At 44.0% G+C, this 14,020-nt stretch overlaps 1 protein-coding gene across 3 annotated transcripts in view; it reads right to left on the bottom strand.

The window, feature by feature from the left end:
- The window catches only part of Tom1l1 (target of myb1 like 1 membrane trafficking protein), a 46,200-nt gene extending 33,871 nt beyond the window's left edge, over positions 1-12,329 (bottom strand). The window contains exons 1-4 of one of the 3 annotated variants that reach the window (XR_008222667.1): positions 12,109-12,329; positions 9,193-9,277; positions 7,380-7,458; positions 327-476 (exon numbers count right to left, since the gene is read on the bottom strand). Coding sequence is in view for 2 of the 3 variants with exons in the window: in XM_052759833.1 (XP_052615793.1) it covers positions 327-476; positions 7,380-7,458; positions 9,193-9,277; positions 12,109-12,166 (372 nt within the window). In the remaining variant the exon portion in view is untranslated. The remainder of the gene's footprint in view (positions 1-326; positions 477-7,379; positions 7,459-9,192; positions 9,278-12,108) is intronic. The other 2 variants (XM_052759833.1, XM_052759834.1) reach the window with 2 other exon arrangements.
- Positions 12,330-14,020: the final 1,691 nt, after the last annotated feature.

The following is a 14,020-nucleotide window of genomic DNA, read 5'->3' as shown; positions in this document are numbered from 1 at the left end:
TGAGTGGCTGCAGACTAGGCAGGACACATGAAAACTTCAGCTACAGGAGGCAGAAATATCAGAAATTCAAGATCATCTTCGGTTACATAGATAGTAAGAGGCCAGCCTGGGCTAGAAAGAGACCATGTCACACAGAAAGAGACAGGGAGAGAGGGAGAGAGGGAGAGGGAGAGGGAGAGAGAGAGGGAGAGAGAGAGAGAGAGGGAGAGAGAGAGAGAAGAAAAAGTGCTTTATGCTTTAATCCTAGGTAAATAAAGGATCATTTGCATCATTATCTCTCTATACTTAGAAATTTACCATTCCATGATATAAATCAACAGACTTACCTTAATAAAATTCAAGATTCTGTTCTGAACGTCCAGCGGCAAGGTGTATCTGGGATTTAGCAGCTTAACTAGAGTATCTTTAATGAACTCCTTCTTCACAATCAGAGACTGGAAACTCGGACCACAGTTCTGCATGCACATGTCAATCAGCTGAGTTAAAGAGCAAAGTCCAATGTTACAGCTCTCTGGAGAATCACTTGTGAATTTAAGACCAAACAAATATTACCAAAGGATGACTTCTGCTAGCGTTCTAATTAACAAATACCAAATACCGTCTGCTTCTTATAATACTAAACTATATGGTGAAATGTTAGGTTGAACTATTATGAGGAAGAAGAAGCAGAATGAAACTACTCAGAGGCTAGAACTGATGAGGAGTCAGGATACAAACAGAGCACTCAGCAGCATGTGGTAGCCGATGCCACATGCTAAATGCAATGTCAAGCAAAACATACATGCTATGCTAGATGATGTAACATTTGCTGCAGGTTATCTAGGGTCAGCCTGGTACCTCCTGGTGTCCTGGCTCTGTTAACAACGACACACCCTTTCACTCTTAAATGTTTTGGTTTGGAAAATAAATTGCAGCCTGTCTAGCAATAGATCTTGATAGGCAAGTGTGATTATTGAGAGTCAGGTGAATGTGTGAGAGTTCTATATAAGGCAGGTGCCAAGCTGGACATTGAAAAATGACCAAGGAAAACAGAAAGGAATATATAGCTGTATTCTAGATGGATGAATGCTGCTCTGGTTTGTATCTGGAATGCTCCACAGGCCCCTGTGCTAAAATCTTGCTGCTATTTGCAGGTAGCAGAAACTTTAAAAATAGTGCTAGTGGGATGTTCTGGGTTGTGGCAGGGATAGCCTCAAAGGGGGACTGTGGAACTATGATCTCTTTCTTTCTAATCTTCATGCTATAAGATGAGTGCTTTAGCTCTGCCACAAATCTCTACCATGGTGTGCTGCCTAGCCACAGGCCACCCAATCATAAATGTTTGAAACCACAAGCCACAATGAACCTTCCTTAAAAGCTACCTTAGATAGATAGTATTTCCAGAGATTCCTGGAAAGATGACTAATGCAGATCATATGGAAAAAAACATAAAGGTGTCAAAATGTATGAATTGTCACATGGGAGATTTGTACTCTGCTTTGTCTCTCATAGTGGCTTCTTGATGTAGGCAAATTGAGAACATTGGAAGGGTACCATGGACAAAGTCTGTGAGGGCATCGTCTAGACTGTATAGATATCGGTCTGGCAGGATAGAGTCGAGACATTATCCAGGTGTCCCTGAAGGGAATTTGTTAGTCAACATCATATATGAAAAGTTACTCTCTGGGTAGGTACCAGCAGTACTCTACAGAGGGAAATTGAAAGGTGGAAAAACCTGGAGTGATAGGGTGATCTGGTAGACACTCACCAGTACAGACCCAAAACAGAACAAGATGAAACTAGGATGGTGTGAGTTCACCAGAAAGAATGAATTCTGAAGGAAAAACTTGGAATGTGTATTTACTGAAGCAAGAAAACTGAAGGCTAAGAGACTTTCACTCTGCCTGGGGCTGTGGGTACCTTCCATGGAAAGATGCAGGTGGATGGCGTGATATGTCTCAGGACTCTAGGGGTAAAACTGGTGGGGCAAAATTTAGTTATTTTAGGTTTGAAAGGAAAAGTAAACATTCAAGTATGTTTAGCAGAGAACTCTACATCTACAGCTGCAGGTCAGGAGAGTGAAGGAGCCACAAGGGAGTCATCAAGGCCATCAAGGAGGAGCAAAGAGGAGGAATACATGAGACATTGGGTCAGAGAAATGCAAGGAAGGCAGTGAAAAAGCAACATGAAGGGGGGGGGGGAGGAAGAAAGGAAGAAAGGAAAGAAGGAAGGAAGGAAAGAAGGAAGAAAGGAAAGAAAGGAAGGAAGGAAGAAAAGAAGGAAGGAAGGATGGAAAGAAGAAAGGAAAGGAAGGAAGGAAGAAAGGAAAGAAGGAAGAAAGGAAAGAAGGAAAGAAAGAAGGAAGGACAATAATGTTGGTAAAGTAAAAAACAAACAAACAAACAAACAAACAAAAAACCTTCCCAGAGGAAGGGTGTTAACAGTTACTAATATGGATTGACAACTGAAATGTGTTCACTGATTAGTGGGGTCATTTGCCACTTTGAATAAAACAACACAGGCACAAATCTGGCTAATAAAGAATGAGCTGGAATGGAAAAACTGCACGCAGAAAGCCGATTTCTAAAACTGATCTAAAGATGAAATTAAATCTCCATGCCACTTTTATTTTGTGAGACCAAAGAGACTATGCCACGACCAGGAAACTGTCCTCAGAAAAGCGGCCTTGGCACCTGACTTCCCAACATGTGCTGTATTTCGAGTGTCACTCTCATGCAACACAAAAAGTAACAGCAGGTACAAAAGCTATACTTTGAAAGCAACGAGGCCATGGAAGCAATCAGAAAATATTGAAGCTGGGTACACGAAGCTACTGAAACACCAAAAGTAAAGGGAGAGAGAAGCAGAACCCACACCAAAGTGAGATGACTGTGTCCTGATGTAAGCTGGCTAGACAGAATTGGAAAGGCGAAGTGGAAATGACGCCGAGCTCGACCAACTCTTAAAGTGAGTTTTTCATGGGTGAGATGCTGAAGACAAGCGCCTCTATTCCATCTGAGTTAACGGAAATACTTATCCAACGGCTTGTGCAGACTTGGATAAGATATCAAACTTCCGTGTCTCCTTTTCACTTACAGTAAAGTAAATGACGAATTTCTTGTTCAATAGTGCCCAAACCAATTTTTATCTTTGGCCTATTAATACTTTATGGTAATGGGTAACATTCCTGGAAGGTACACCCACAAAAATCAGAGTCAACACACAGTCCTGAGCGGGTTAACATCTAGAAATCGGCAATCACGCCCTTTGTGGTTTCCCGTCGGAATCAAGAATGTCAGGGCTCATTATTTCTATATCATTTCCTCCATTATGTCTCTAGTCCTCACCCCCCCCCAGCTCACTTGGATTCTAAAACATACTGAACAAATTTATATGAGTTGCTTAACATAGTTTGCTATCTAGTTCTGGTGAAACTGTCCTCAGATAACCTATCTTTGGAAGCAGGATAAGTAGGAATCCATAATCTGAAGTGGGAGAGAGAACTTCAGGAACCAAGCAACCAAGAAAAGCAGAAGTGAATGACTCAACGCTTTACCCATCTATTTTTGTGCTTAGTGAGCGAATCACTTGTGTGAACTTGTGGCAATTCTGTGTGCATAATGGACATTGTGCCTCTTTCTAGGAGCTTGCTGTCTGAAACGCCATGTACTCTGAGAGGGAGGCACATAGCAGGACCTCAGCAAACGGTAACCACTGAGACCACTGTGTCTATGGAAAATGTTCTAGCATGACAGAATGTGCTTATCAGCAAAAAAAAAAAAAAAAAAAAGCTTCACCGACAGCTAGAAGAAAAAGCACCATTTCGCAGTTTTGCTTCTCACTATAGGTATCTAAACCAGGTACAGCAACGATACTAGATTTCTGGACTACCAACAGTGATCACATCAAGGCAGGGCTACTCTATCCTACTAGCTATATCTAGGAGAAAGCTGTCTTCTCACCCTTTTCTCATGTGATAAACCACTGGATGGACCTTTAACATATCTCTTGAAATCGCTCTAGCCCTTTTTTAGTGTATGCTCCATAAAGGACTATTACATTCCTTGACTCTCAGGAACTTGTTCAACCACCTTGCATTGGACAATGACAGTAGTATTTGCTGAGGTTAGTCACAGTTGACTCATTCTAGAAAGGGCTCTCTAGCTTAGGGCAAGCAAGCTTAGAACCAACACTGAATGAAAGACAAAGCAGAGCTATTGACTCCTTGGGCTGGGAGTGTACCTCAGTGGTAGGGCCCATGTCTCGAACGCACAGGGCACGGATTCTATCCACAGCATTGCAAAAGGAAAGCACAAAAGCTACTGGCTTATTGCTAAAACTATGCCACTGGTAGAAAATCATACTGTAGTCAGTCAGATTGTGTCAAAGACCCAACCAAGAGGAACAAGTCCATAGAGGACTCAAAATGACAGACAATATTAAAAACATTCATAATGGACATAATTGGCTCTCATCACTTTATTTCTCTTCACCGAAATAAAATGGAAAGTTCACATATGGGATGACTTTTTAAACAGTCTATTGGTAAACTTATAGTCGCCTTTGACAGACATTGGGCAATTCCTTCTGTGACTAATTTCTCCCATAATTCAATTTTGCCTAAGAGAATACTGAACCCAGTGTGGCAGCCTTGAGATAACTATGAAAGACAATAAATAAGTTGAGGTGAAGTGCATAGGCCACTGCGTGTACAAAAGAGGAAAGCTACATGCAGCTACCAAGAATCAAAGCCCATTTGGGAAAACTCAAAAAAAACTTCTTCTTCTCTCATGGCCCCTTTTCTATGTTCACAACCAACACACACACACACACACACACACACACACACACACACACACACACACACACGTAAATCTAGATCCAAGAGAAAACTTGTTATTTATCTTTCAGAATCTGGCTTATTTTGTTTAACCCAATATAGCTTATGGGAATGGAGAAAGGACAAAAGGGGGTACAATGGAATTCATGTGACATGAAATAAGGGGGGCTACTGGGTGGAGAAAGGGTCTATCAAGAGGGTAATGGTGAAAGAGGGGCAGAGGAAGAGATAGATGAAGAATAATAATGCTTAGTGATAAATATGAATTAAAATGACATAAGGAAATCCATTGCTTTGTATGCCAACTTTAAAAATTAATTAATTGAGAGAGTCTGGAGAGATGGCTTAGTGCTTAAGAGCACTTGGTGCTTTTTCCAGAGGACCCAAGTTCAGATCCCAGTCCTCATACTAAGCAGCTCACAAGTGCCTGTAAGGCTAGCTCCAGGTCTGACGCCTGCTTCCAGCTTCTGAGTGCACTTGCAGACATGTGGCATACACTCACACAGACACAGACACATAAATAAAAATGAACTTTTAAAATAAACTAAGGAAAAGAAAGAGAATGCAAGAAAAAGCAGGCATCTTCCTTGATGTTAATGAACTTGGATGCTAACAATGAAGTTGAATTCTGACCCCTAACCTTTGACTTTCTTCTTTACGTAAGCATGGGCTTTCGACTCTCTGGTTCTCATATGCTGGTAGGGGAATCACAAGGCAGATTGGCTACAGTTAAAGTGGGCACGTAATAAAAAGAAGCAGTTAGCCAGAGTAAAGCTTCAAAGGCTAGACTAACAGAAAGGGGGACTGGAAGCCCAAAGAGAAATGGAAGATCCATGGGACAACATTCTACTGAACCCATTCTCCTCCCTGTCCATTCCAAGTGAAGATGGATAACACAAACGTAGAGATATCTAACCACTGGAACATCAAGGAGGCAGCATACAACACTAGCAGAGGCAAACCACTAAAGAGGGTCAACAACTGTGAGATGGCAAAGTGGTACCCACGTGGAAATGCAGAAGATGGTATTCATTCATTGCCCCCGTCTTTATCTTCCTTACTCAATTCTCTTACTCTTCTGCACTCCTGATATACTCTATTTTAGTTTAGATGTTTCATTTTAGTGCTGTCTATACTCATTTCTACAAAGGTCTAAAAATACCTTCAATTAGACCCCAAGTCTTCCTGAATAGTAGAGGAAATGGGATGAAGTTTGGGGGAAGGGAGGTAGGGGACTTAATTCATTCTATGCTGGATAGAGTTGTGTGTCTGACTCTGTACTATGCATGTAGGAAGGTGCTGAGGACACAGAGGAAATACATGAGAGCTTTGATTCACTCTAAGAAGAAAAGTGGTATGAGGAAAGGGCATGGGATTTAGACTCTTAGGACTGGGTTCAAATTCCACACATGCTACTAATAGCAAGTTAATCTTAGTATAGTCACTGAACGTCCTTATCTGTTTCATTATCTGTGCAATGGAATAAGACAATCACCTCTACTGGTGGTAAGAGCATCAATCATGTACCAGGCATTTCCATACTAGCCCTGATGCCCTGGCATTTCTACAAAAGCATTTTACTCCTTTCTCAATAGTTCACATCATTCTGTGGGTCATCCTGAGCTGGCTGCTATGAGTTAGAGACAGAGGAGAGCCCAAAAGCCAAGAAGGAGGAAAATGCCTCTAAAACTACAGTCAGATCCCAACTGAAGGGTTTGTTCTGTATTTGTAGCATAGATACCATTTATTAATTTCTTTTCATTCAGTCAGTCTCCAAGTACACAGAATGTGATAATTCGTATTCCATGTGAACCTACAAAGTTGGAGCTATACCCACATCTGCCTCATAGCCTTCTGGTAAACACTGCCATTACTCCTAAAAACAGTGTGGTGTTGGCCATACTTAGGTGTGGTCTAACCTCCGGAAGAAATGAAGACGACATACAGCATATTTCCAAAGTAAAAAGGGCAACTCACCAATGTGACTAAAGAGGCATATGGTCAAAACTAGGGGGAAATTGGGAATATTTCCATAAGAGCTCACATCTGTATCACAGAAGAAACAGTGCACAGGAGAGCTGCATAGAGTGACAGAGAATGTTCTACAAATTACATCATCAGAAGAACCTGGTTGAAACTTCAGAGGCTGCCAGTGCCTCAGGAGTCTACAGTGGCGCTGAAGAGAAGTAGAAAGCTGTCAGGGAGCCATCTTTCCCAACCTCAATTTTCTTCTTCTTCAAACGTGGTCAGCAAATACAAGCACACACTCATTGATCCATTTATCATCTACTAGTTTTTAACCACAAGTTCTAAGATCTTGATAGGGAAAAACTAATTCTGTGGGAATGTTTTCTTTCTACAAAATTAGATGGCACTGTAGTCAACTGAACTCCCTTTTGCTGCTCTCAAGTAGAAGAGGAGTCTTAAGTCACACAGTCCAAATCTCATTATTACCCATTGGTCATCTCTTAGACTATGATTATATTTTTTAACTCATTAAAAATGTTAATTCTAGGCGAGGAAACCCCACAATCTCAACTATAACATTAAAAGTACTTACTGACAAGGAAAGTTGTATTTCTTTGTGGTTGTAGTTTTTGGAAATCCTTTTCTTCAAAGCTTTTACTGCATCTTTTGGCCTATGGTAATAAATACACTGAAATCATCAATTTGGATGTAGAAGCAGTTTCCATGAAAGCAAGATGCAATATGGAAATAGGAAATGGCATAAGAATAAAGACTGATGCTTGATTCTGCTGCCACCTTAGGTGGGCCACTTAACTTACCACATCTAAGTGTCCTTGTGAAATAGATCGATCACACACTTGTCCCCAACCCCCCCCCCCCCACCATGAGACACAACGAAGATATTTACGTTAAGTGTATTACATAGAAAACACTGGTCATGAAATGTGTGCACACCAGCTTCTATCAAGGCTCAAAATCAGGCTACAAGAAATGTAACCCTAAAACAACAAAAGAAAAGTGTTCCCTTTAAGATTCTTAGCATTTCCTGACTTATCCTGTTGGTAAGGGGATATAGGAATTACAGCAGCTTACTAACTCTGATATGCTAGGAAGATCTGCAAGCAGAAAATTCACATGGTCAGATTTCCCTTTTGCATGATCAGTGAAGAAATTGATAATAGTGATGAAAAAGGTTCACAGAGGGCCTGAACACAACACAGGGCATATAATACCATAACTGTGGATCTGGGGAGATGCTCAGTGGGTAAAGCATTTGCTGTGCAAAGCTTGAGGACCTGAGTCAGGATGTCCAGGCCCAGGTAAATCTATGCTGGATGGATTACAGCCTGCCTGGTCATTCGCATGCTTGCTTGGAAGGTAGAGAGGGACGCCTGGGATGAGCTGGCTAGTCAGCTGGCCTTCCTGCAGAGCTCTGGGTTCAGCTGAGAAACCTTGACTCAACCGATGAGGAGAGCAGTTGAGGAAGATCCTTGAGGTCAGCCTCAGGCCTTCACACTAAAGTGTGCTCACCCACATGTGAATGCACATGCATTCATGCATACCACATACAGAGACATATTTCAAAAAAAAAAAATCTGTAAACTCTTAGCCATGTCAACCATAGGCACTTGCCTTTACTATATAACCAATAATTATGTTGCCATGTTTTCTTCATTATTACACACTAGACTAACTCTTTTTCTATCAATTATCCCTTAAAAATGTTCAGGAAAATGAACAAGTTTTGATCATAACCTATAGTTGATTAAATTCAAATAAGCTGTCCTGGTTAAAAACTTTTTCTTTCTTCCTCTTTCTTTTTAATGACTTCCAGCTTAGATAGTGTATCAACACACAGCACATTTTGTACGAGTACAGTATGAACAGGGGTGAGCTGGCATGATGAAGGATAAGCGCTGTCCCCTGACAAGGAAAGAAAAGACTGTTCGTTTGTTTCCTGAATAATCAAGAGGGTTGGTCACCACTGGCCTGGACACCACCAGAAGCCACCCAGCTCCCAGCTTCGGGATAATGCTTTTGTTACACAAAACATTGGCAATCAGAGCGCGAGAAAGCTCTAAAGGAAGAAACAATTTGTCTCTCTCCTTTTTTAAAAAAAAAAAAAAATCTTTTTAAAACAGAGAATTTGAGCAAGACAAAGAGAAAACGTCAACTAGTAAAGAAAAGGCAAAGGAGGGGACAAGGTCTAATGAACTCTTGGGTACTCAGCATGCTGGAGCAAGTTGTCCCCAGTGTCAGCCCGCCATCTTCATGAGGTAGGATGTGCCAGTGGGACAGCAAAATGTCCTTTCAACAAAACACCCGAAAGGTGGCCAGGGAAAACACACCGCAGTTCTGATGTATCTTCTCAGGGCACAAAGGCACAGACACCACTGTGAACTTACCCATCCTGCGTGGTGTTAATTATGTCACAGATATGCATGAACTGGCCCCAGTCTTCAGTCTGGACTCCAGCAAACGTAGCCTTTTCTGCAAAGATAAAGCTGCTTGTGTTAAGTCGGAGCCACCACAGAATAAAACATATCTTGTCTCCTTGAAATGTTCTGCCTGGTGCATTAACAAGTACCATGAAGTCTATGCTACCAAAGGGTAAAGTGAATTTTTCCCCCTCCTAAACAGTTCCCAGTTACTCGGGAATCAATCAGAAGTCAAGCTCCAAGGGTTGCTGTTGCAACAGTAATGAGTGAGCCATTAAGAAAGCCTACAACAGCTGGCCACAGGGCCAAAACAGACCAGTTAAATCGCTATCCTCCAGGCTCTTTCAGAAGACAGAATTTCAGATCTGGGTATCCTGGGTAGTCATGGGCAAGGTGGACTACACATTGAAGGGACTCTAGCCAACCTAGGCCTGTCCTGCCAGTCTTGCCCTAGTCCCTCATTCCCTGTCTTGCTAAAAACCACTAGACTACATTCCTAAAGCTAGCCACCAAGGTCTATTCCCTTATTTGGCCACTTCCTTCTCCTGAGGCTGACTACCAAGGTCCAGTTATCAAAGTATTGAAATCCAGTAATCAGAAGCTTTCTTTGGCTCACTTAATTAAATGCCCAATTAAAATCAAACACCTCATCCTAACAAGCGATGTACCTTTATAAAACGCCATTTTCCTATGTGCCACGTCTGTTTCCTCTCTATCCAGAGGCAGTCCTTTATCCCTCTGGGACAAATACCCCTTTCCTCCTTCCCTTGTTCCCTTCCCCTTCTCCTTCGCCCTCTATCTCCTGTGTTTGACTCTGTCCCTCTAGGGCACATAAATCTCCTTGGTGCTGAGAAGTTGGTCTTGGTGTTCCTGAGCCAATACTTTTCCTTCCACACACCACTCACTCTTTTCTCATTTAACCCAGGTACAGAGGATGAAAGAATTTCGAAGACAGTAAAGAAATGACCCAAGGTCACGTATCAAATAGAACTTGCATTCAAATCAAGGTTATTTGATTCCACTGTTCGTATTTTTAAATTATGTATTTGGTGGGGGAATAAGAAAAAAAAAAAAAGAAGACCCAGCACAGTAACTGAGCAAGATGGCTTCTGGCATCAAAGTTATGGTAGGCAGATTTACACACTCACACCCTTGACATTCCCTTCTCTAGCCAGCCTCTTTAAGAACACAGAATGAGGGTTGGAGAACCTCTAACACAGTGGTTCTCAACCTTCCTATGCTGCCACTCTTTAACACACTTCTGCATGATGTGGCGAGCCACAACCATGAAAATGTTTGCGTTGCTACTCCATAACTCTAATTTTGCTACTCTTATGATCGGAAATGCAAATAGCTGTGTTTCCCGATGGTCTTTGGCCACCCCTGTGAAAGGAAGGTTGGACTCCCCAAGGGGTCATGACCCACAGGTTGAGAACTACCGCTCCACTGTCAGTGTGTTTACTGGCTTCTATGACAAAGATCCCCAAGCATAGTGTGACACTTGAATTTGGCTCTGAATGGACAAAACTGAGCAATCTTGCCTGTGTTGTTAGGCACACATTACTCTTCCATCTGCCAGATACTTCCTCCTCCTCCTCCTTCCCAACCTGCTCATTCCTCCAGAACTCCTATTCACTCTTCCAAGGCCGTGGCTGAGTTCGTTTTTCCCCTTTTCATAAGTTTTGCATGCCTTAGGTGTTTTCTAGTTTTGTAAAGGTTCTTAGGGTGGTTACTACAGAATATGTCCATCTTCCTTATAAGCAAGTGAGTTCCCTGAAGGTAGAGACTATCTATGCCTTCCCGAAGGTAGTTCTAAATGTTTACAGAACTAAAGGGTAATTTGACATATTGCTGGAGTTTCTCTTGTTTGTGAAGATTCAGTGTGGATCTGTTTCTTCTCAGGACTCATTCTAATACGCACTATCAAGCAAGGAGATGGGCAATGAAGAAGGGTTTTCCTCAAGGGCAGCGCTCTTCCCGTGTTTTGAAGATGTAGAGGCACAGATTTAAGTTCAAGAACAGCAGTTAACTTACCCTCAGCCTCAACTCTCTGAATCTAAGCTCTCCTTAACAAATACCAAGTCCTTAAGATTTCATCACCCTATTAAGTTCCAGACAGTTTCCCTGTCATTAATACGTCCTGGTGCCACACCCTGCCCTCAGAAGAAAGAATGGGTCTGAGGTGGCAAAAAGTCAAGTGTTGTCAGTGGCTTCTGCGTCGTCCACCTCTAGTTCGGAGCACATGCACACGGGAGAAAAGAGGGCAGTGCTGGGTGGGAGGGCGAAGCTTGAGGGCCTCTGTGACTCCAGATGGCCCCTCTCCCCGTCCTCAGCACCAACAACAAGCACTTTCAATCTCTGTGTTTATGCAAAGGGCCACTCAGACCACTTGAGCTGTGCGCTGGGGAAAACTGGTTTGGAGAAACCTGCCTCTCCAGGTGAGGTCACGCTAATTTGCTTCTCTGAGCCTTCTCCTCCTGGTCTGTAAAATGGGCAGAACAATAAAGTGCTGGGAGTGGACGTATTTTATGAAGAACCTTCCCCGGGTCAAGAAGTTTCCACTTTCTCCTCCCAGCGGCCCCAACACTCCACACAGTGCTGCGGGTCACCTGCTTGGCTCCACTGGCCCAGCGGACATCCAGAGGAAGATTTTGCACTTTTTTTTTTTTTTTCAGAGAGGTCCTGGTATAAGTGAACCAAGAAAGAAAGGTGGACAGCTGCCTCAGGTGGCACACAGGTGGCGTGGGAAAGCTGCGGGGGGAGGGTAGCGTTTCCTCCAACTTGGTCCAACTCGGCCCCCCAACAGTCGAGAACGGAGTCGAGCGGGCAAAGCTCCCACGGTCCCCAGAGCCAGCCCGGATGTTGCTCCCCGCGCCTCCTTACCTACGAGGTGACCCACGGAGGTAGCGTAGGGATCGCGGTGACTCTTCCCAAACGCCATGGTAGCTCCAGAGAGCCCTCCCAGGAAATCCGCCTCCACCGCCCTCCGACTGGCGACTCCACCCGCCCGGTGCCCGAGGCTCCTCCTCTCCGCTCCAGCGCTTCGCCGCCGCTGCGAGGCGCCAGGCAGCTCGCCAGGCGGCCGGGCGGGGACCCCGGGGGACTTGGCGCACCTGCTGCGCGCTCGCCTGGCGCTTGCCGCTCCGCGTGACCCTAGGTGGGCTGAGAGCCCGGGTGGAGCTGTTTGGCCTCGTACCCCAAGCCTGGGAACTCAGAGCCCAGCTCCAGTGTCTCCACTTGAGGGCTGAAGATCGCTCCTCTCGCTTTGCAGACTAGGCAGTGTGGGGTTGGTTGCAAAGGCAGCTGAGGAGTGTTGCTAGGGTTAGTGGAAACATATAGACCTCTCAGGTCACCGTCACACACCTCCAGAACAATGAGACTTCGCCTATTCCCTGAACCGATTCTTGCGCCCTGCGCTTTAAATCTACGGAATTGGGAGGAGGATGGGCTGTCTAGGAGAGCGACGGCCTCCCTGGAGCCTAGGCTCTTTGTTTCTCTCCTGTTTCCAAGAGGGACCACGGGGCGCGGCCACACAAGCTCTTGGCTCCTAACCCCATCTCCTAGGAGCCCTGCTTTCCAGCCTACTGGTGAAAGGAGAGTAGGGCTTTCCTGGGGCTCTGGCAGGAAATATGTTTGGAATGTAAATCCACATTAAGAAACCTAACTCCTTTGTAGCTTCTCTATTGGAGCCAAGATTTCTTTTTCCTTTTTGCTCGGCTAACATCAGACAAACCAGCCTCCTGTCTGTAGGATGCCTTCTGAGAGACTGAGCTACTCTGCTCTTGGTAAATTTTGCTTCCTGTGCCTAACTGGAACTCAGCTCCACCTATATAGTGGGTTTATTTTCCCCCCTGAAAATGGTGCCTCGGAAGAGCAAGAGGACCTAGCATGACTCATGTTTAGGTCTTATGTATTTTAGCATAGATGCCAAAACCAATTACATTGTGCTCTAAGTGACTAGCATCTCTTTTATTGATCTCAAATCTTCTTCCTCCTCCTCCTCATTCTCCTCCCGAGTGAGTTTACACGGATATTTTCCAATCTAAAACACAGCATTCTTGTTGTGATAATGTTTCCCAGAATGAGGTTGGTCTTAACTGAAACAGGACATGGTTATCAGGCTGTTCCGTGTGATGCCATTTATCCACTCCCGTAGTCAAGTCGTCATTATAACTGAGGCTGAAAACCTCTTTTGGTGATATCAGCCTGATCTCTGTTTCATGTTATAGTCGTTGGTAAATCATCTGCCTCCACTGCTGTGCGCTCTGGGGCAGCATTTAGGAGAAGGTCAACTTCAGCACTAGCTCAAATGCTGATGACCCTCTACAGGCGACAAGAAGTAGGAAGGAACAGAGTATCCCCCCCCACGTACATCATTTACCCCCTGCTTCTACTGAGAGGGGGTTAGGCTTTCCGTTTCCCTCTGTCTGATTTCCTTACATGGCAAAATTGAGAGAGAACACGAAGAAGAGTAGCGAGGAGTGTGCCCTGGACACTGAATGGCTGATGATTACCACCTGCGTTCTCTCCCAGCTATGCCTGCACAGACACTGACCCCCCCCCTCACCCCCAGGATGCTGTGATGGCTGTAACCATTTCTTTCTGTGCTCTGTGACTTTCTTCACGATCCCACTTGTCTCCAGAAGTGAATCTCAACCCAATTAGTGTTCCCGAGGTCTAGGAGAAGGATATTAGAAGTCACAGCCAAGTTGAGGTCAGAAAAGAAGCACAATTCTAGACAAAAATAAGGATTAAATATCTAGATACCACTGGGCTGGAGAAGTGACTCAGTGGT

This window comes from Peromyscus californicus, unplaced genomic scaffold, assembly GCF_007827085.1.
Source record: "Peromyscus californicus insignis strain IS unplaced genomic scaffold, ASM782708v3 Scaffold_3__1_contigs__length_106647218, whole genome shotgun sequence".
Lineage (NCBI taxonomy): Eukaryota > Metazoa > Chordata > Mammalia > Rodentia > Cricetidae > Peromyscus > Peromyscus californicus.
This window is presented reverse-complemented; position numbering and strand designations above follow the sequence as displayed.